Source organism: Melanotaenia boesemani, chromosome 7, assembly GCF_017639745.1.
Source record: "Melanotaenia boesemani isolate fMelBoe1 chromosome 7, fMelBoe1.pri, whole genome shotgun sequence".
Taxonomy (NCBI): Eukaryota; Metazoa; Chordata; class Actinopteri; order Atheriniformes; family Melanotaeniidae; genus Melanotaenia; species Melanotaenia boesemani.
Window position 1 is genome coordinate 34,158,061 of NC_055688.1, and position 23,914 is coordinate 34,181,974.

At 40.9% G+C, this 23,914-nt stretch overlaps 1 protein-coding gene across 1 annotated transcript in view; it reads left to right on the forward strand.

Annotated features, from left to right (window-relative positions):
• gpc3 (glypican 3) overlaps positions 1–23,580 on the forward strand; it is a 266,165-nt gene extending 242,585 nt beyond the window's left edge. Inside the window, exons 7-8 of the mRNA XM_041991058.1 lie at positions 4,728–4,914; positions 22,212–23,580. Coding sequence (XP_041846992.1) covers positions 4,728–4,914; positions 22,212–22,387 — 363 coding nt within the window. The 3' untranslated portion in view covers positions 22,388–23,580. The remainder of the gene's footprint in view (positions 1–4,727; positions 4,915–22,211) is intronic.
• The last annotated feature ends 334 nt before the right edge of the window (positions 23,581–23,914 follow it).

The window sequence follows — 23,914 nt, forward strand, 5'->3', positions numbered from 1 at the left end:
GCTGTTAAAGGTGTGGTGTGTAAGAAAATCAAAGACAAGTGATTAAAAAATGTATTATATCATTAGAAATAGTCACTATTGGCTTCTAATAACTTTACTAAAATAACTGTTATCTTTTTATTCTCAGATTATTATTTATATCTACTTGCCGTGGGTCCACACACATTACAGCTGCCATATTTGTGCCACTATTTTTTCTACTGTGTCTGTAAATGGACAAACAACAGTGCATGAAGTGAGAAACCTCAGCTTTAAAAACTGCAGTAACCACTTTGTTTGATAGGAGCTAGAGCGCCGTTTGGGTTAAGTAACGCCTTCAAAGGACCATAGAAGAAGACACATGTACATAGTGCTGAAGTAGTATTGCTGCACCAGAGGCCACTCACAGATTAAAGTATCTTTACATCTGGAAGAGTTTTGGCCACTTACTGCAACTGTAAAAGCAGAGTTGTGTTAAGAGATGTGTCCACACAAAGCTAGTGAAAACCAAAACATAGAATAAAACACAGAGCATGTGCGATGTAAGCAAACAGAAAGAAAAAGGAAGGCAGAGAATGGAGCTAAAAAGGAGTCATTTGTGTGGATTTTAGATTCTTTTTGCTGTAAAAGTCAGAATGTTCAGTAGCTTCTGCAGCACGAATGCAACACTGTGGTCCACCACTGTTGTAGGTGTTAGCAGGGTCGGCACACGAGGGACAAACAATAAAAAAAAAAAAGATACACCTAAACCAGGGCTACTCAGTTCGGTCCAACGAGGGCCACTGTCCTGCAGGTTTTCAGTATTTCCCTGCTCCAGCATACCTGACTCAAATTAATTAGTCATTATGCAGAACGTCATAGGCTGTTGGATTTAATTTGAATCAAGTGTGTTGGAGCTGGGACACAGTGAAATCCTTAAAGACTGCTCCACTGGTAGGACAAACTGAGCCCTGACCTAAACTCATGTCCGTGTGGACATGGCTCAAGTTTGTACGTGGGAACTTCAACTAGAAGGCCACCTGAGGTTGAATTTTAATCTCAGATAAACATTACCTATCACAATCCTAAAATCCAACATGGCTGCTCCTCACAAAAAAAATGTCCAGTAAAAATGGTTGACAACAGCTAAGTTTTTCTAGCTCACTGTAATGACATTTGGTCAGCTCAGGTGTTCTTGTATTGATTATTGGACTGGCTAAACTGGAAAGATGTTTTGACATTAAACTTTTAAATCATCAGTATGCTTTGGTTTTCTGTTTTAAGGATGTTAGCATGCTGATAATTAGCTTAGAGCTATGCTGCATGTAATTATTCAGCAATGGGCAGAGTGTTTAGCACAGCTGTTAACTCTTAGCTCAGTATCTTCTAACATGCGTTTATGATGAATCAGAGCACAGAAAGCCTGTTTCTGTGTTGAGGAGCCTGAGCTACACCTGGCAGCGCACACACTGAACTCTAAAAAGAGTCATCGTTGTCATTGGTTTTCCCCTCACTCTTCATTCTTTTTTAGGTTTTGTTCTAAAATACTCAGAGCCAGATCTTTCTCTCGCTGTTTAACTTTTAACAACTTTTGCAAGACAGCCCTCCCCATCCAGAGTCTGAACAAGTTGCCAAGATACAAACCATGAGAAGGAATTTCAGGACCTCAGTAAATCTTTGGGGCTCTTTGGTAAATGCAGACAAACACATTTTAGTCTTTAACAAAACATTTCACTACATTAAAGTCCCATTCATCACAGGGAGAGTTTATTTCTGGGCTTTTTCATGTGATGCGCTGTAGTTGAGCTCTATCAGCAGGTGGCGCTCTGCTGCATGGGCTCAAGCAGAAGTGGAAAAGTTCCTATGGATTAGCAGTCTGTCTGAGAGTTACTGTTTGTCCATCCCTTAGACCCTTGGTCGAAGTGACCAGGCCTTTAGAAATGTTGTGGTCATCATCCGTGTATGGCTTCAATGTTGGGAAATGAATGGATGTTTGTTGGGCAGCCTTGCTGGGAACAAGGTAATCTGTGTTCCCACCCTAAACTTTAGTTTATGTCACTTGTAAAACAGATTGACTAGTTTGTGCATGCAGGGGAAGGGAACAGGGTTGTTTATCTTCTCACTGATGTAATTCTGTGATTTATTCTGGGTTTTTAAACCTCCGCTTTCTGTTGCACACAGACACAAATACACCGTCTGAGCCTGGGCAGTCGCCGCAGCTGACCTGAGACAAAGCCCATATGAATACAATTTTCTCCCAGAGACAACCAAAAACAACAGCCAAGAAAAAAAATGCCTGCTGACGTATGCAGATAGGAAGGAAATAAATAAAAAATAAACAAGCAGGAGGCAGTGCGGTGAGATGAAACGAATGCTTGGAGGGCAGGCGGCTGGAATTTAGCACATCTGTTAGTTTGGGAGGGCTCTCAATCATGTGCAATGTGTTGGAGCCAGAAAGATGGTCAAACGTGGCTGTTGAAGAAACTCACACATGTTTTTAACCCATGGTTACAAGACATGATTTTTTTCCCACGTTCTTCTGACTTAAAACAATCTAAAGAAAAAAAAAACTAATTTATAGTAATTTAATTTAATTAAAACTATTTTATTAGATTGTTTAGGTAAAAAATGAATAGTTAATGGCATTGCTTTACAGCTCTTGGACTCTATTCTCTGTAACTCGGTGGGAGCTCATACACAGAAATGATCCAATGGACTGTGTACATTTTTTGGATTCATGCTAAAAGAAGTGTTTTGTGGACCTCACTAGTGGCATTTTCTGTGGTATTCACTTCTGGTATGTGTTGCACAACACATTACAAGCCTCTGCAACTTGCATGGGAAAACATCTTAGTCAAACAGCAACTGTTTTTACATCTGAGGTCAAACTGGACCGAAAATCTGTTGACAATAACATTTGTCCGCCCCTCATTACTTTTTATGCTGCCACAAATAAACAAAAATTGGTGCAGGAATATAGTGAAATGTGTAAACATGAATACAAATACATTATAAAAGGCAGAAACTGAGTTTGTAAAGTTCTAACCCTGAAAGTCAGTAATTTGAGTCTGAACCTTCTTAAAAAACACTCTTGTCATTTATTGAAGTAGTCTTCAGGAAAAGTTCTCCAGACTTCTTGATGGACTTTCTAAAGCTCCTCTTCTTTTTTCCCATTCTCTGTCCAGATGATTTCACACTGTTTCAGTAATGTTGAGGTCTGGGCTCTGGGGAGGATCCATCCCTCATCAGACCTGTTGCTGCTGATCTTCAGTCCAGTTCTTGTGTCATGTGACATATCTCAGCATTTCCTCACTGTTTCCCTTTCTTAAGAATGGTTTCTTGACAGCCAGGTTTCCATGGAGACCATTTCTGATGAGGTATCAGTTCCTGATACCTCTCTCGGGTCCTGTTTCATGGCTTTACTGGATTTGTTCCCATTTCATTTAACCATTGTTGGATACTGTTCCCCTGCAGTAGATCATTTTTTAGGTCTGGCATTCATTCTTTCTCCTCCACGTGTCCAGTTTTCTTAAATTAAGTACATGCTGCACACATTGCTGTTGTAAAAATACTTTTTACCCACTTCAGGACCCTGACAGCCCAAAACTAAGGCTAATTCAACATCAATCTAGCATCCTGTCTCTTCTCTGAGTTCCCTCCAGTCGGTAAAAGTCAGGCTCATGTTGACTCTACTCTCTTGCTCTGTTCCTTTCTCACTTTCGTTTCCTTGGTTCCTCCATCAATGTCTTTTCTGAATTAACCATGGTGCACGTTCAAAACAGCTAATGCACTGATATCCAGCTGCTAGCATGTCACTGACTGCTGTAAAGAAAAAGCAAGGCAGGTTTATTTGTATTGCACATTTTATGTACAGGACAATTTAAACTGCTTTCAATAAAACATTAAAAGCATTACAAATTGTGCAAAGAAAACATTCAGAAGTAGTAAAAGTAAAGCAAAATGCTGATTTGAAGTGATGAACTAGGATGCTGCAAGGCAACAACGACTCCAGGAATGTAGATAATGAATGTCAGTGTGCTGACACATAACACAAAGTTTTGAAATAAAAATTTTTGTAGTGCTATTTAATGTCACACTGTGTCATCTTTGACATTTTTATAGCTACAGCTAAATAAATAGGACTAAAGTACGTAAATATTCAGTTTAAACTAGTTTTTGTGAACAGTTTGTGTTGTGTTACATGTTTATTTCATAAAAAAAAGGTTCAATAAAAAAGAAGAAGAAATATGATGAAGGCTGACATTCATTTTTCCTTGTCTTCAGATTTAATTTTAGATCCTGAGACATAGCTTTCCACTTGGGCAGAGTGTGTTATGTGGTGTCATCGCCCCAAGACAACCAGCCTAGACAGTGTTTGCCAGTATCAACACAAATGCACCAGTCTGCTTACCCCACAGTTTCTTTTTCTACCAGTAAATTACATGGACCAAAAGCCACAGCCCTTTGAATGAATCACGTTTGGACAAAAATAACAAAACTGGCACAGATAAGAAAGCTGCTTTCCTGGCAGGTTACGGTGAGAGTTTGGTAAACAACAACCCTTTTAGATCTCACCAAGTTTTTGTCTGGAATTCCCCTCATACTTTTATAATCACACAGATGATTTGCGGGCCAAGAGAAACCCTGTATTTATTTACAGAGCTCTCTGATAAACCATCTAGCACCCAGACACATTCCATCCTGCAGTTCATGAGAGCAATGTGCATTTTTACATCATTATCTTCAACCTCTTCCTGTTTGCTCCACAGTTGCTACGAACGGTGACAGCACCTGAGAAGCGCTGGAGAGCCCGGTCACGTGGAGGTGGAGCGGACGGGTGGAGCGACGATGGGGAGGAAGGGTTCGAGAGTGGTGACTGTGACGATGAAGACGAGTGCACTGGCGTGTCGGGGCTGGGGCCACCACCAAGACGCAAACGGTTACGCATCTTTGCAGGTTAGACCAGGGGTTCTTACAATTTGTTATTTATCTGTTTATTTTATAGCACAAATGATGGCTGATGGACCAGTGTTGAAACAAAATGTCACTAAAATAGGCCGATAAGTTAAGTAAACTTAAATGAACAGTCAAATAAATAAATAAACATATGAATAACTTAATAAATACAAGATGTGTGGGCTCAGGTTATTTTTTTGCTGTACTAAAAACAATAAAATTTGGTAAATAAAGCAAAAAAATCACATTTTTTTTTTTTTTTTTAGCAAGAATGAGCTCCAGGTGCATGACTGACTCACAGCCAGATTTCTGCAACATGCCGGGTCACAGTTCAGGTCACAGGTTATATATTAGAATAATTACAATTTTTACTTTCTCAATCCTGATCGGGAATTTAGAGTCTACATTTGACCCATCTCTTGAGTTACTAGAGAACAGTGGGCTGCCACGGGAATTATGGGGTTAAAGGACTTGCTGAAGGGCCCACAGTGGTTCATTTCCGCTGGCACATTAGCTTAAACCCAGGTCCTCCAGACCCCAGCCCTCTTCCAGACAGGTCCAGACTTGACTGGGAGATGTTAGAAAGATAGGACCCGTGCAGGACTTTGCTCCCAGCTAGAGATTCAGTTGCTTCAGCTTTCCAAAAATGTCACTGAGATGGGCCAGTTTAGCATCACTCGTTATCTCCTTTAGTTCAGGGCTGATATGTATTTTTATTTAGCTGCATTTCCTCCTTTTAGTAACCAAGCAGGTTCTCATCTCTCATCTTAGAAGTTTCCACCTAAAAACCTTGAGTGACTTACTGACGTGAGGGGGATGTAGTGTCTGAAGATGTCTTTTTAATTTGTTGGGCTTCAAACTGTCTGCTGACAGACATAAAAACACCTTCTGATACATTTACTGCAAAACCAAGAGCAAGATGTCTCCCTTCTGTTTATCCCTGTTTCCTGTAAAAGCAACTGAAAGTGTTTTAAGGAGCAAAAAAAACAAAAACAAAAAAAGAACATGAAACATGAAAAGACAGAACAAATGATGCCTGTTGTCTCAGATTTGTACAAAAAGAAAATACTTTTAGCTTTTATATGTACTTGCTTTTCATCTAATTATTCTATTTTATTCATTTATTTTACTTTTATGTATTTATCTATTATCAATATATTTAAAATCTCATTGTATTTTATTTTATTCTTTTTTATGTATTTTTTTAAATTTTATTCTATTCTTATTTTTTTCATGATTTTTTTATCCAGAATTTATTTTTACTGTATTTTTGTTTCTCTATAGGCTAACTTGTCAGATAATTCAGGCATAAGGGGGTTAAAGCAATTCAAATAAAAATATTTACAAAATGATAATAATCAAAAGAAAATGCTAATATTGATAAAAATAATATATTTATACAAGCAAGAAGACAGATGTTTAGCTTGGTTCCCATGTTAATAAACTTGATGAGCTATAAATCACAATTGAGGTGGCCACAGGGGTGGCCCTGGCCCCCCCAGATCCCCCTCTAAAATCACCTTTGCTCTCTCTCTCTCTCTCTCTCTCTCTCTCTCTCTCTCTCTCTCTCTCTCTCTCTCTCTCTCTCTCTCTCTCTCTCTCTCTCTTTCTGTTTCGTCACCATGAAAGCGCCGTTTGTTGTTTGTAACCTGAAAAGAGTTCTTCTTCTTCTAGATGCTTATTGGCGGCTGACAAACAACAGTTCTGTGCGTTACTGCCACCGGTATGGAGGAGTGTGATACAGAATGTTGCTAAGAGTCCGGGCTGTCCGATGTTTATGCCTTTCCTGTTCCCCCTCCCAGTTCGAGCATCACTGGGTTAGACTCACTTACTCCTCCAAAGCCTGGTTCTCAAAATTGACTTAAACTGCAGATTCTGTGGTTTCTAAATGAGGTGCGGAATCCACATGGATAAATTTAAATTACCTTAAATTAGATTTATGAGTCTGGCTGTAAAACAAAAAAATGTTGAGCCCAAGCTATTGAGTTGTTTACGCTTAAGCCTTCTAACCAAATTAGAGCTATTTACTTAAATACTGGTAAGTGCATGAATGTATTTGGGCTGTTCTGCAGACAGACAGAGAGATCACAGGCCGAACAGGCAGTGGGCACAGCAAAGTCGTGTTTACATGACTACTGTACAAGCTGACACCACGGTGACACTATGCAGCAGGAGACGTGAGACTTCCGCAGGTAGCCGTCTCACCTCAACCTCATGACCTCCCTGGCGTCAGTCCTATGAAAAACGTCAGGCGTACACAGCGAAAGCCAAACAGTGAGCAGAAAAAGCTACAAACTGCTAGAAGAAAAGAAACCAAACAGAAGAAGTGGGAGAAAACAGCTTGGGATCAGGAACAAGAGAGTCCAATACGCCGATAAAAGCCAGCGCAGCTGAGCAAACATGGCAGTGGGAGTAGTCCTCTTGTCAGGGATGTTGTGGCAGAGATTTGGGTTTGCTGGACAGCGAGTGAGAGCAGGAACTCAGGGTTCATAGAAATCCTGCACTTCCAGCAGGCTGGGCCGTGAGAGTCTGATGCCCTCTCTTAAGCACCGCTGTCAGCCTTCATGCAGTCATTACACTGTCTCCTTTGACTTACACGCTGCTGAAAGCTCCAGAATGTTTTCTGATCTGTTCTGAGAATTATGAATCAGATGTTTGTGCATTCAGCGGGTATGCTCCGCATGAGTGTACGCGTTTGTATCCACAGGCACGTATACCCGTCTGCGCCTGTTTGTACACGAGGCATTAATGTTTGTAGACCTTCAGGAGTCCCTGCTCATTGGCAGATACACAGATAGCCACTGATAGCCTGCGATGACCCAGCAAAATGCTGACCCAGCAAGGCTGCTAGCCCCTTTTTGGTCAAACAGGGGGTTGGAGTTCAAAGGTCAGCCTGCAGAGCATGAGGCCTAATGGGCTGCCTGTCTGTGCTCTGCTCCTCTGAGATGGACGAGGCAGATCTGGTTTCACAAAGCCTGGAGCAGATTGTTGGTGTGACACACACACACACACACACACACAAGACGTGGGGAAAGGTGACAGAAGCCACAGAAACAAGGTGCAGACAGGACAGACTCAGAGCTGAGACCCCGACACAGCCTGGCTGTCAACCTGCTGACCACACATAGGATGTTCCCAAATGGGCGTAATGATTGATCCCTCCTTCTCCGCACAGATTCCATAACCTTCTGATAACTAATGCCACTCAACCTCAAGGCACAGATACTCAGAGACGCAAGCACTTCCCCTCTGACCAGTCAAACCCCATGTTAGCACATTCTCCAGAGCATTCCAGACCAGTTGAGCTATTCCAGGACAGGACCCCCCCCCCCCCCCTGCACTCCTCTCCAAAGCAAGACATACAGCCGAGGTACTCGAGAACCCAGGCCTCTCTTAACCCTGACTTCTGAGGTGATGCAACAGACTGTTATATCATACTTAAACTTGGGTTACAAAAATAATTTTTTTGCTTATCACATAATCACGTTTGGATACTCTACATACACTTTTAGACCATCAGCTCAGCTTTAATCAATTACAACATCACCCATGTGATAAGGTTAAAAAAAAAACGGTGATGATCAGATGATTAAATGACTTGTCACTCGCTGTTTGAAGCAAACCCCTTGTAATCCCTCATAGTCAGCTGACTCACTAACGTTAGCATTCGTCACCTAAGGCCAGTTTTAGAAGCAAAATATATGAGCATACTAAACTAGACAAAAGTGTACATTATTGTTATTATTATCATATTATTGTTTATGAAGTCAGCCTTAATTTTCTTTATAGGAAGTAAAGATTGAATATTACATATAATAAAACAATTTCCTCCGGGATTGACACCTCTGGGATTAATAAAGCATTCTGATTCTGATAATTAGAGGTTAACTGGAGCACACTGGGTAATAAATGGGTTTTCTTGAGTCTGCAGTTTTTATGTTAATCAGGGAATCCACATAACTTTCTTTCACTCAGGATGAGGGCTCACCTGTGTGTCAATGCTTTCATGCACACCTGGTCTCTAATCGTACGACCTCCATGGGGGAACAAAGAACATGCCACCATCCCCTGAAAAATCTTTTTGTCTCAAAGCCTCTCTTCATACTCTCACACTCACCCCCACCTCACACTGTCAGAGCAGATGAAGTTGTACTGCCACTTCCAAACAACACCAGCAATTCTTGAGTATTTTTATGTGTATTTTTACAGTTTCAACTCGGTTTTGTTTATTAGATGCAAACATAGTGAAGCATAGCAAATTACCAGTAATTTATGGCAAAGATGGAGTGACATTTGACATTTTCATTTAAAAAAAAAAGTCATATTCTTGAATTTGATGTCGACAGATTAAAAATAAACTCAGGGCATTGTGGGATGTCGACAGTACAGATACCGACTGTCATGTGCAGAACCGATTATTCTCCAGGAAATAATCCAACGTGGTTTGCCAGCCTAACTTAGTTTATTAACAGTAGGTCTTAGCCGCTGCCTGTGCTACACAAGCTGCTCACATTAGTGACGTTGTTAATCAGTAACAGAACACATCATGGATCTCCACATTGATAAAGCAAAATAAGGAGACTGCTGCAGATAAGGCAGAACTGGGAAGCATCCATGCAGCATTCAGAAGATAAGTTTCTGATGAGGTCGAGATGTTACTTCGCTAAAGCTGAGATTCAAGACAAAGACACAAGATCGTTTTTCTATTGTTATTTTTTCCCTTATTTTTTAACTATGTTTATTTAGCTTTTATATAATTGTAAAATCAGGCATTATGGGTTAAAGGTAAACAGCTGAAAGAACATGTTACAAATAAATAGGTTATTTGGCAACTGGTCACTAACATGATTGGGTAAAAATAGGAGTTCACGTATCTCGGGGTCTTGTTGACGAGTGAGGGAAGGATGGAGCGGGAGATCGACAGGCAGATCTGTGCCTCGTCTGCAGTGATGCGGACTGTGAACACAGTTCATCTTGGTATCCACAAATGCAGGTCAAAACTTCAACATTCAAAGAAAAAGCCACACGTCAACAAGATCTAAACACCAACGTTTTCTCTAGGCCAAAGCTAGTTTAGAAATGGACTGAGGTAAAGTAGAAAACTGTTGTGTCAGACAAACTAAAATTTGAAATTCTTCTTGGAAATCATCGACACCATTCCCTGAGCAGCGAGAATTTTCTGTCAGACAGGAATGGGACAACATTCCTCTTCCAAACGTCCAGCATCTGGTGTCTTCAGTTCTCAGCTGTTCACACACTGCTGTTAGAAGAAGAGTGGATGCTACACAACGGTAAAACATGGCTCCATCCCATTTTTTTTAAGATATGTTGCTTCCATAAAAAATAGTAAAATGTCTCACTTTTAACGTCTACTTTGTTTTAAATCTGTTGTGAGCAAAACATATAAATTTGTTTTTGTCATTTTTAATGACATTTAAGCAGCGTTCCAACAGGTTTTTTTTTTTTTTTATCAGGGATGCATCTCTCCCTGTAAGGCAGTGAGGCTCAAACAATGGCCAAATTTGCGAGACTAGAAATCTTGTTAAAATGTGTTTTTGCTGTAGTTTTAATCTGCACTCAGAGTTCTGCCCCATGTATTTTCTTCCTGTGCTTGTCGGGCCGTCTCCACATCTCGCCATGCGCAGCAGGAGTCGAGTGAATAGGCCTCTTGTTATGCTCCTGCCTTAGACATTTGGTCACTGTAAGCACCCTGAAGGAAACCTTTTGGGATTTCTTGAGCATTTTATCAGCTCCAGGGGTTAGCAAAATACAAAGTGGAAATATTCCTGTAATGTGAAACACGCAGCTTACGATGAGAAGCTAGGCCGGACTCACCTTTCAGACCCGCTCTGAATTTTTTGGCTGGAACAAAGGAGCGAAAGAAAAGAGGAAGGTGATGAAAGAATGTGGGGATAGAACAGAAAGAGACAAAAACACCTTTGATAACTCTAAAGGTTGAGACACTGGGAAACCTAAACATTCTTTACTGTGGATGTGGGTCGAATTAACAGCCGTACATACTGCCAGTATGAGAACCTGGCATGGTAATTAACTACAGCTGTCACCCCTGACCCTCTGCACCTGATAGGTGAGTCACACGGCGCCTGTCCAACACAGTAGCGTTTGTCACGTGTCTTCATCAAAGCAGCTTTAAGCCAGACAGTGTTGACGTTAGCAGCGATGGACACATCCACCACATATGCTTCTTCCCTCTTCTTTCAGCTCCATATAGTTTCATAGAGCTATTTATCAGCACTGCTGTGTTCATGAATGTGCTCACAAAAGAAGAGCTCCTGAAATGTGGTAACCAGTTAGAGAGTCTGCGTTCCACAGGCTAGAGTGAGACGGGGGGAGAGGGGTTCAGAAGAAGCAGATGTGAGAGGTGGAGTGCAGGTGTCTGGGTAGAAGAGGAATCTGGGTGCCCACATGGCCCGAGTTTTCTGTGGTTTTAGACAGTAAGCAGAGGCAGAAAATATAAAAGCAGAAAAACAGTGTCGGGTTGAGAACCACCTTCATCAGGATAAAATCTAGTAAATGTACCCAACCCCTGCTTCTAGAAAAGCTTAAATGCTAACTACAATGGAGTTGTTTGCAAATTGAAAACAGTGCAAACACAATCATGTTAAAACCAGGGGGGAAAGTATTGTTTTTTGGTAAGTATATCCTTGTTTGTAATTTCATGCCAGCAGTTCATTTTTAAAAGATGCAAGTAATGAAATACTAACAAAACACATGATGGAACATTTCACAACAAATTAAGTTAACTCCCAGCAGGTCGCTAACACGTTGCCAAGGGACAACGCTCAAAAACACATTTCAGTATCAGTATCTGTTATTTTAAGATTTTGAAACCTAACTGTGATAAAAAACAGACATCATTCTGTGGTGGAAATCACTGCATGAGCTCAGGAACACTCCCGATGCAAGTCCAAACTCAGCTATGCAAAGACAAAGTCTTAAAACAAGATCAAGAAAAACCTGTCACCCTCTCTGGTCTTGAGCTCATTTAAGTGGGAAGTGAAGTAGGAAACTTCCCTGTGGTCTGACAAATAGAACTTAATATTTTGCCTTTAGAAATCATGGACAATGTTTACTCTGTGTGCGCTAAAATCAAAGGTTCATCCAGGCTGCTATCATGTACAGTCCGGGTTAAACGCGCCATCAGCATGCTGGAAGAAGCGTCCAGAATGGTTGCTCAGCTCGACCTGTTCAGCCGCAACGAGGAGCTGGAGGTGATCTCCACCGCAGACCTGAAGTACCTGCTGCTGCCCGCCCTGCTCGGAGCCCTGCACATGAAGCAGACCAGCCGGGACAAGCGACTGGAGATCGTCCAGACCGCCCGGGTTTACTTCCTGGACTTCCTGAGGCGATGCAACAGTGCAAACACAATCATGTTAAAACTAGGGGGGAAAGTATTGTTTTTTGGTAAGTATATCCTTGTTTGTAATTTCATGCCAGCAGTTCATTTTTAAAAGATGCAACAACCAGCAAAAAACAAAGAAGAAGAACCATAGCAACAACCAGCAAAAAACAAAAAAGAACCATTGAAACAACTGGAAAACACAACACACAGCATGGAAGAGGAAATATGGGACGAGGGAATGATGGAGGTCTTGGGATGTTGATTACTGTGAACATGGACTTTATTTACTTCCTTCCAGCCAGCTCGCTCTCTGATTGGCTACATTTCGTACCACGTCATCATCCACGCAGTCAGAATGCACGAGTCATCGGCGCTCCTCAGAAATCGGCTCTGAAATATTGAACATGTTCAATATTCTTGATTGTCGGCTACGACCCGCTTTAGAGCGAATTATCGGGACAAATTGGCTCGTAACAAACCTCAGACCAGATGATATTTGGACAGGGAAATTTCTCGATGATCAAGCGTTTGCCGTCGGAGTTCGGAAAGAGGCAAAATTGGAACAAAAACACCCCAAAAATCATTATGTGTGTACCAGGCTTTAATACCAAAAACCAAGAGCATAAGCCAAGAACATGACAAAAACCCAAGACCTAAATGTGAAATGACTAAATGTTAGCTTACTGACACTATGACAGAGTCCACAATAAACTTTATATCTCCTGTAAATAGCATGTCTTCTTGTTATGAGTGTGCTAACATAGGATATAAAAAATGCCGTGCATTAGTTAGTAGAGACTAATGTGTGAAATGGTTTACTAGATGTTAGCTTGCAAACACTAGTATAGCATTCATAGTCATACTGTATGTCCTAAAACTGCATGTTTTACAGTTATGAGCGTGTTATGTCAGGGTTAGGATTTTTAAGAAGTGTTCTGTATTAGCTTACAGACACTACCACAGTTCATGACGCTTGATCTTAATTTATGGCCAGAACTCTGCAAATAATTCCAACACTGAAGTTTTATTTTAGGTTTTTATAGCTGTAAAACAGCACAGTAATAATTTATTTTTCTCTGAGAAATAGAAGAAATTAAAGATAAAAGAACAGATGTTGTTGTTTTGTGCAATTCAGTCTGCAACATTCCTGCAAACCAAACTTATCCAAGAAGAGGTTTGGAGAAAATGCTTTAATCTTCACTGACACTGACACAGTGTTCATATTTTAGCCAACTTAAATCTGTTTGTGTTTTAGATAATTGATTATAAATTAATTTTGACAACTATTTTCAGAATGGTGATGTAACATTTCTGATGAGGTATTAAATTTCTGGATTTGTAAAATCTGTGGAATAAAAGAGGTTTTTAAAAGGTGGGCAACGGTGAAGAGGCAAATAATACGTAACTAACTGGAAATATTCTGACCCAATGTTCCAAACGATCATCTCTCTCTGAGCTTATAAACAACCTCTGTAAATTCAGCCAGTCCTCCTTCCCCACCTCCTCCACGCCCCTCACAAAAATAATGTAGCTTGCCACCATCTGTGTAAACAGGCTTGGCTAGTAAGAGCTGCAGGCTCTCTTCTTGTTCTCACTGGAACAGGCCACAAAGTGCTGTGTGTCCCCATCTCTGGGCCTGTATGTGATGACAGAGGAGGGAAAGATGGGCAAAGAGTGGAAAAAGAGGGAGGAGAAAAACAAGGGGATGAATTTATCCCCTTATTGGACTCTTAATAGTCTTCCACTCAGAAGCTTTCTCAAATGAATCCGGGGATAAAACCTTTAAGATTAGCCTGAAGGCAGGAAGAAGAGCCCTGGTTTTAATTTCAGTGGATACAAGCTCACAGAGCTGACTGAGTTCCCATCATCTACATGAGGGGCCCACCAGCATTTGATTAATTTCGTAAGCCCAGCCATTTTTTTTTTCTGTTTGTGAGTGCACGTCTTGGAAAAGCATTTGTTTGCTCAAGAGCTTTATTTACATTCACAGGCACTTTTTGGATGCACTAAATTGATTCCAGGCCCGTTCCTGGGTCGTGTCCATCAGCTCCGCCACAGTCCACAAACACTCTGCACACAGCGGGACTATTCTCAAGGCTCGCTGCTCCACAGAGCAGAGCAGCGGCACACAGAAGCCATTTTGTGGGAATGTCTTAAAAGTTTGGTCAAGGGCTTGGGTGGTTTGCATTTAAGGTGTTAACCCTCTACTCTCACCTGTATCTTAAAATTTTCCCTCTGACCTTCTCTTTCTCCAGTCGTCCCACTCTTTCCCTGCTTTTGCGGCCAGTTCTTGAAAGCAACACGATGACAGGGCGAACATCGCAGGAGTTGCGCTGTCAGTAGACTCTGAGCTGCTGGAGGAAACCACAAGCTAACCACTAAAAAGGGCTCAGACAGATAGTGAAACTGCACACCAGGAGCTCTCTGTGTATACAGTCAGAGCAGCCAAATTGTCACACGTGGCTTTACTTCAAGCCTGCCTTTCTTCAGGAATGTGTGAAGAATTGTGCTTGTTTGTCAGCAGGGACATTTCCACAACAACCACGTCTCAATCTGCCAGCTACATCTTCTTAACTGCACCTACTGCCGGACCCAGGAAGAGATTGGAAACACATGTGTCAGGCCCCTCACGTTAGAAGATAAAGATAACATCCAAAGAATGTCTCCAGCTCTGATAAGAACCGTCATTGTCCGGTCTGTTGGGAAACTCAAACGAGGCTGCCGGCCAACCTCTGACCCCTGGATCGGCGCTGACCTCTGAGCGGGCTCACAGGCCTTCCCTGTACACAGCAGAGCTCTCCACCCTGAACGAGCTGCTTTCCCTCAGCACAGAATCAACTCTTTGTATGCTTGATTTGTTATGGTTTTACTCCTCTCGTCCATGCACAATTTTTCCACAGGGTGCTAATATTAGGAATTTGCAGTAAAAATTTACGTGCCTATTCTGAGTTTTTTTTTTCTCTCTCTCCTTGCGCCTCTGCTCTTTCTCCCTGTTATGATCATATTAGCTGCTAGCTGGTGGAGACTGTGGACAGAGGGGAGTAAATGTGATTTGGACAGTGAAGGGAGAGGCCAATGAGTGCAACATGCTTGTCCTCCCCTTGCTCGCACCATCTTCCTCCAATGGTTGTAAACTTGTCTTGTATTTGTTCCACATACCACAAAATAGAAAGTGCCTGTGATGGGTTGATTTAACCCTTTTTGAAAGGATGAGTTCCACTCTTACCAGAGTTAACCCACAAACTAGGTGTGGGTTTGGAGTTAAGGTTTTGTAAAATCAGATCTTCGTTCTGTTTTTCTACACTTCACTTTGTTACCCTGCAGCATTTCTTTTTTTAAAAAAACAACCTATCTCTTCCTATTCAAGGCCCAGCCTGTCTTACTTTCTTGCCCTTTGTGTGGGAGGGTCCCTCAGCGTAGAATAACAGTGAGTGTTGTGGAGGTTTGGAGGCTTAGAGAAGGGTGCTGTTGCATAGGCCAGGGGCAGGGCCTCCTCTGGGCGTCCCGTTTGTCTTGGCTCAACATTCCCAGCCTCTTGGAGCGTCCCTGTGGTCGGCCTGTGGGTGTGGAAGCAGACGGTCACATTCTCCCCCCAAACCCATGGACAGAGGCATCTCACTCTGTTCCATCAATTTTCACTGCCCCAGCACAATCTTGAGATATACGACGTGAACAGCCAGCCAATAATCAGTCAGGTTTCTTATCAGTTAACCTTTCCTTTGCAAAGTCCAGCTACTATCATGTTTTTACAGAACTAGTGTTGTCTCTGCAGCAACAAAGAGCTCCTCACTTTCAAGATTTGCTGACATACAAGTGAGTTGCTGCATTGCAGAAATGGGACTTATGATAAGATATTTGCTTTACCTCAGAAACCATAATATCTTTTAAGCTTTTGAATCTAGAAAAGCTAAATCAAATTTTACCAGCTTAGGTGTGTTCTGTGCACACATCGTCTGTCAATGTAGCAGCAATCTAAACCATCTCTCCCGTTTCATAAGAAGCACCTGTGTTTGGAGACTTAACATTCCACATACTTATCTGACCCAAAAAAGGACTTTGTGCATAGCACACATGTACTGAATAAACTGTACCGCTCCATGAAGGTACACGCTCGCCAGAGGGGTTGTAATAATCTGTCAGCTGGCTCCTGATATGGGCCTGCTCTGAAAAGTAATTTGATTCAATTGAGGGAACATGTTTACCGACAGTGTAAAATCAATTCTGTGACTTGTAATCTTCACCTGTAGCGCTCTATTCACCGAACCAAACTTTTTGGACATAGTTTGCTTGTTGTGACAACTGCACACTGTAAGCGACAAGCCTCAGGCGCCAAGCGCTGCGGAAAACAAAACCCCAGACTACTCGCCTTCCCTCCCTCTTTCCTCTGTCCTCTTTTGCACAGACAGAGAAAAACATACTCATGGGACTCGCTCTCCAGCCTCTGTTTGACCTGTTAGGGTGATCCAAACAAACATCCCCCCTCCTGTTTCTCTGTGTTAAAAACCGCAGCGTCTGGGTACATTGGCCTCTTCTCCTGAGGAATGGTCACTAAAGAAAACATAAATTTAAAGCTTGAATGCTACCGCGGTTGTTGACTTGCATGTGATTACCATGCCTGCTCATTCACAGTCCAGGAGCCTTTAGCACGCTACCAGTCAATGGTTGGACTGTTGACCCTTCCCCTGGGTTGTAACTCGAGCTCATAAGGCCACGATAAAACTAGCCGGGTCACTCCAGCAAGGTGGCGTCTTTTGCAGAGTGATAGACTTAAAATGGAAGGTTTGAATGGATGAGCAGGAGGAGGCCTCTGTTCTGCTGAAAAACCACAAGGGCCCATATTGGTTGCATTAATCACATCTGGGACTGTGGCTGTTTTTATAGCTATGAGTTATCCATCTATTTGCCTAATTATCCCTGTCTGTCCACAATCCTGGCTCCTCCCGAAAAAATAAATAAATAAATAAAACAAATGGAAAAAAGAACGTGAATCTGGATAACTTCTGTCTACATTTTTTTAAATCTCATTGACTCTTGTCTGTACTTTGCTCCACACACAGAGGCACAGGTGTTCATCACTAATTATACCAGGATATTATTAGTCCCAGTCTGGCGTAGGAGTGTAGCGGGATCTAAGTTTGCATAGTGTTCAGTCCCAGTTGGGTTGTTTTTAAATCCTGCAGAACAAGGCCCCTCTGTGGTGCTGCTCATGTCGAAGTGTTTAAACTAAAAGGAAAGACCCTCTACCCCCCTCTTCTTTTCCCTTTTTTTCCCGGAAGGGAGTCTTTTTTTCTTATTTTTTCCACTCACGTTATTGCTGCTGTAAAGCACACCAACAACAATGCTCTCCCACTTTGTCTCTTGCTTTTTCACAAATACTCACAGGGGCGCTTGTGCCCACCCCACTCAATCATTCGCACACAAACACACAAATGCAGGCGTACACCCCCACCCCGCCTCCCACCTTCCCGCCCTGCCTCTTATCCACAGTGTATATAAAAGCTGTATCGAATTGCACCTTGAGCTTAATTGGCTCGGCAGTACAGTGTGCCGCTGTCGACAGTGACAAATCGGTCTTTCAAAGCCCCGGAGAATGTCTGCCCACTGCCATGTCAGAGGACACAGGAGGAGGAAAAAAAAGTTAATTGTCCCCTGGCTGGCTTTCAAACGATGTCGTAACTGCACAAAAATTTGTTGGAGATGCAGTTTAGAGCTTTGGAGGTTTATTTATTTGCCTCATTCCTCTATTTAAGATGGTGCCTGGCAGCACTGAGGCCTGAAGGCAGCAGACATGCAGGAGGAAGGTGCTTATTCTTTATGTTTCTACTCCAGCAGAGCAGGGCAGAGCTTTGGACAGACTCGCTCTGATCACGCAGTGTCTCAGATAAGCCACTTCCTCCCGATGGATTTCTCGCACAAGAGAAAACACTACACAGATCAGATGAGACACCTAATTCAATTAGGAGGAATCTGATATTTTTAGAAGCTCAGATGTGACAGTGTGCATGAGTGTGTGAGTGGACATCAAAACCGTGTAGTGTGAGGTATTTCAGAAATTCAGTGTGTGAAAGTGAGTGTGTTTGCTTTACATCTGTCTTGACAGGGGACAGCTCAGCTCATACCTGATGTTTCTAACTATAAAGTGTTGCTATATTACTGATATCACTTGATTTCAGTCTTTCACACGGCTTTCTGTGTGGAATATGACTTACACACACTTTTACAAGAGAAAGGATCAGCTTAGTGTCAGTAGGGGAACAGCTGGGGATGCAGAGCAGAGCAATAAGAGCAGAGAAGCAGGTGATTATTAAGTCCTACACTTCGACTATTCCACTCCAGAACTAGCAAAAATGTCATATGTGCTTTGCTTGATGAGGCTAAGATATAACATGATATTCTGCATGGTTTCAAGCAGTCCACAAGTTTTATTTTCTTCACACGTCTGACACCAAATGCTCACTGCAGGGGTGTAACACCATGTATGACTGACAATTTAATGAAAACAAAAGAGATATTCTCAGGAAATACAACAGCTGCATGTGTCTCCTGTGGCAGGACTTTAAATTCTGTGTTAAACTAACATCTCTGAATACATCAGTTGTTTGTTTTATGTCAAAAGTAATTGTAGAAACATGTAAGATATATTTAATTATGCTCAGATGCAGAAGTTTAACTACTTTATTGAATCATAGGAGTGTGTTATTGTTCTCGCAGATATTCTCATCTGTTTCATTGATTCTGCTTGGAGTCATTTAGGTTTTTTAAGGTATGAATAAAACTTTAACACTCATAGACAATAAAGATTTTCTTAAAGAATGTTCTAATGAGGAGAAAAAGGAATAAAAAGAATGTATTTTGTAGGAAGATTTTTTAGAAAATCATGATTTGTGTCTCCACACTTGGAGGGAAAGTATTGATCCAAAGGTTTAAAATCTCTCCAGCATTTCAAAAGCCAATAATGGGAATAAATGATTGGAACAAACTAAACTAAAAATGTCAAGTTTATAGATATTTTTGCTGTAACTATTTATTGAAGAGCACCATTATCCTTAGAGAGGCTGTAATTTATGGGCTCAATATTAAGTCTTAAGGGTCTAAGGGTGACAAGCTTGATTTACAGATGCAAACTCTGAAATTATGTGCAAACATTCATTTACAACTGCAAAATCTTTATGACTTAATACTGAGCTCATAGTAATTGTTTACAGCCATCCAGAGGCTGTCTGTTTCATTGCTTTTTCTTCTCTGCATGATAAGCTAAACTAAGCTAAGCTAAATCAAACTAAGCCAAACAAAAACTCCCAGATCTCACTTTCACACTTAACATGCTGTAAAAATAAAAAATACTCTTTAAAATTGCAGAGTTTCCCTTACAGAGTCTCCCTCTGGCTAATAATTACCAAAAATATATTCTGTGTATGCTAGCTTGCACGGGGGCAAAGTCTCCTGAAACCTTATCTCTGGCATAACAAATATGTTTTTAGCAAAATCACACATGTAGGTAGAAATTGCTAGACTAGATGTTTTTGGGCCAGTTTCACGTCATTGTTAAATATTTTTTCTAGTTTTCTTTTGCTAGGTTTGTTTTTATAGCACAGTTCACATACAAGAAAAACCTCAAATACAAAGCATTTAAAGTATTACAGCCAGGTGCAAAAGAAACATTAAATAATATAATTACAAACAGAGAAATGAGATAAAAACAAAACAAAATCTGTCCATCTTGGCAGAAATTTCACCCAGTCTGATCCTCCAGTGTTAACCATAAATCTCCCCAACTGGGACTGTTTTATTATCACATTTACTATTTTTTTGTTCCCCATCTGATAACAGAAACTCAGAATTCCTTTTCTAAAGTTATACTAGAACACAATCATAAAACCATGTAGAACAGCAGAGAACAACAAATCATCACCACACTTAAACCAAGTAATAAGTATAAACTGGTAAGTTTGGCTTCAAACACTTTAATTGCTTTAATTGTGTCCCTAGTACACCTTATATTGTACATAAGGTTGACTCTGTTGAACCCATCACAACACATGAGGTACATGAAGCAATTCAAAGTCTGTCACTAAACAAGACTGTCTCCCCTTCTTGCACTTTGTCTTTCTGCCTCTGTGGTGCATGGTTTCATTCCAGACTCAATGATGAGAGTGCAGTTAGTACCTGTGCAAAAGGACAAAGCAGGGAAAGCGGGCAGCTCTGAAAACTATAGACCCATCGCTCTTGCCAGTGTACTATCAAAAGTGTTAGAACATATCTTATTGAGGAGGTTTAATCATCATATTGAATCTACAGATAATCAGTTTGGCTTTAAACCCAATCATGGCTCTGACATGTGTATTTATGCTTTAAAAGAGCTACTAAGCAATTACAAAAATAAGCACTCTACTGTATTCATGTGTTTTCTAGACGCCTCTAAGGCTTTTGATCGTGTAAACCACAAAAAGCTATTTCACAAACTTAGTCGAGCCAATGTACCGAAATATCTTATTCGCTGTTTGTCCTGTTGGTATGCACATCAGACCTTGCATGTCAAATGGGACAACTGTGTGTCTGAGCCCTTTCTCATGAGTAATGGGGTGAGACAAGGAAGTTTGCTGTCCCCAATTCTGTTAAATTTTTATATGAATGACTTGTCTAAAGAACTGAACAAGTGCAGAACTGGGTGCATGGCTGGAGAGACTGTGGTCAATCACCTTATGTATGCAGATGACCTGGTGGTCTTCAGCCCTAGCTCAGCTGGTCTTCAGGAACTGCTTAATGTGTGTTCTGCTCATTTTAAATTGTCTGGAAATACTCTCACTGTTGTCAATACAGTAAAATATCATGGACATATTCTGACTGATTCTCTATCAGACAATGAGGACGATGTTATATGAACAGGCCAATGTTTTGTCTTGTAGGTTTGACTCTTGTTCTGTTGGAGTGAAAGTAACTTTGTTCAGAGCTTACTGTACCCCACTAAACACAGCTCATCTGTGGGTGAACTTTAAAAAATCTAGCCTACAAAGACTGAAAGTTGCCTATAATGGTGCCCTGAGGCTTCTTTTAAAAAAGCCCAGATGGACTAGTGCTAGTGAACTGTTTGTGACTCACAGAGTGAACACACTACAAGCTCTTCTAAGGAATCTAATGTTTAAATTTATGTGTCATTTGAATGCATCAGAAAATATGATGATTCTATTGTTAACAAATATTAAACACAGTGCCATCCGCTATTTCTCTGATCTGTGGAGACACTGGTATAATTGCCTTTTAAAAGATTGAGGAACCTTTTATTGGTATTTTTATGCCCATGTTGTACATGTTATTTGTCTGTTTGTTGTTTCTTTTTACTATGGACCACGAGTCTGCAATAAAGAAATACTACTACTACTACTACTACTACATCATTTTACAACCCCGCACATTTAAAAAACAATGCAAAAATGTGTGTTTCTCCATAGTACCTACAGCTAACTCAAACTTATCTATGGCAGCACCGTTTTCACAAATGGTGTGTTTCATGTCATGAAGCAAAATTTCCCTCTTTTGTTTTAAGTAATTTCTACTAGACACATGAGACATAACTTCACACAGCATCTGTGCTTCTTATTTTTATTTGTTGTTTTCGACAATTCACCATGTAAATCCACATTTCAGCGCTTGGTGAGTGAAATTCAGTGTGTGTGGTTCAGCATGTGTCTAAAACAATAACATGCAACATCTGGTTATGAGGAGCTCTGGTTTCTCTCAGTGTAACATTGTTTTAACAGCTGCGCAAGACATCATGCAAAAGCAAGACAGACATGTGTTTTTCAGCTTTTGTCACTGTTTGTTCTAATTGTCTCCATCCTTTTCCCCTGCTTCTCCCATATTTTTCATTCTTCTGTCTCCCATCATTATCTTCTACCCATCTCCTCCGTCTCCTACTCGTCTGTCTCCCTCTCAGACCTCTCTGATAATCTGGCAATGGATGACTTCACCTTCCAGGAGCAGCTGTTGACCCCTCGGCTGGCCACCGCCGGGGTCGGAGGCGTCCCCTCACCTGCAGCTCCATTGTGGAGAAGCTACCTGCTTCCAGTCCTACCTGTGATGATCATTCTACTCCTGCTTTGCCACCACTGACCCGTGCACTCCCGCTACCTCTTTCATTTAAGATCTTCTGGACACTTTGCGGAAAGTGACAAATTATTTGAGATTTGGGTACTGATAGGAATTACAGTGGCTCATGAAATGAAGCATGGCCAACTTCTTGTTTGTCTGAATCAGAACTTGTTTCAGAATCAGTGGATGTCCTCAACAAACCCATTAAAGCACACCTGATACATCCATGTGCATCGTGTAAATACGAATACTTGCCTACTGACCCTTTTCCACCATGCTTGTTTGGACTTTTGTGCTCTCTTCTTTTCCTCCCACTTCCCCTCATGTTAACTTCCTCTGTATAGTAACAATGTGATCGAGATCCTCATCTTTAGCTTTCTTATGGACCTTTAAGTGAGAACCTGACACACAACAGACCTTTTATACAGTGCTCCCACTCAGTCTATACTGAGTTAATGCCTTGGAGGAGCAATCTGGAAGAAGCAGAAGTCAGTTGCTGCTAATTTCTCTCATGACAGTCAATGATCTCTTGCCAGCACTGGACTTGAAGAGTTTTAATGAGCTTTTTATTCCCAAAAGTTCACAGGAAATCACTTATTAAAGATGCACCTTTCCCACTACTCTGTCTTTAACTCTGATTGTTAATGTTCTGGTGATAGCAAACATATGTCCCACTACCACTGTTTCATTTTTAAAACTGCTAACAGTCTGTGACTTAAAACAAAAAAAAAAAAATGGTTCAAGGGCTATCACCAGCAGAGAAGTCCCTAAATCAGCTTGATAAGCATACAGACATATATTTCTCTGTGTCAGTGCCATGTTTACAACAATACAAAAAAAGTGTTAATTTACAATATATTGGTTTGTGGACTGAACTACTTGCTGGACTGTGACGCTTTGCTGCAGATTTCTAGCTTATTCTTTAGCCCTGTGCATTACACATGAAATATAAATATGTAAAACAATGTGTAAATTAATCTTATGCTTGTTTGTATTGAGCCCATGTATTTTCACAGTCTGGCCTTTGTATTTAACCACTTGTTCCTCTGTAGGTTTTTTTTTTCTTTTGCATACAACCAGAAGTTACATTTCATGTTATTGTTTATTTATTTTTGTTTTTGTGGTGAAAAATGAAATCCAGCTCACTTGTTGTTTATACTGGAGGACATGTGATGGATGTGTGGAAGAAAACTAATTAAAAGTTTTCCACTGCTCCACAGCTGACAGTGTCAACTGTGCAGCCAACTGTTTAACTCGTCATATCAGTAGAGGCACATGTGTGTTTAATAACAGTAATGATTGCTGTTCAACATTCGTATCAGGGTTATTCCACTTGTATACTAGCAACCTGAGACTGGATAGCCAAAACTACATGCAAGCCTAATTAAATCTTAATAACACATGCTTTTGTTAGAATAATCATCCTGTATGACCAGTTTGAAGACTACAGCCAGTAACCTGGAAGTGGTGATTGCTAATTTCTGCACATTTATTAATTTATTTATATATTTATTCATTGACTTGTTTGTTTGTTTGCTTTGTTGATTG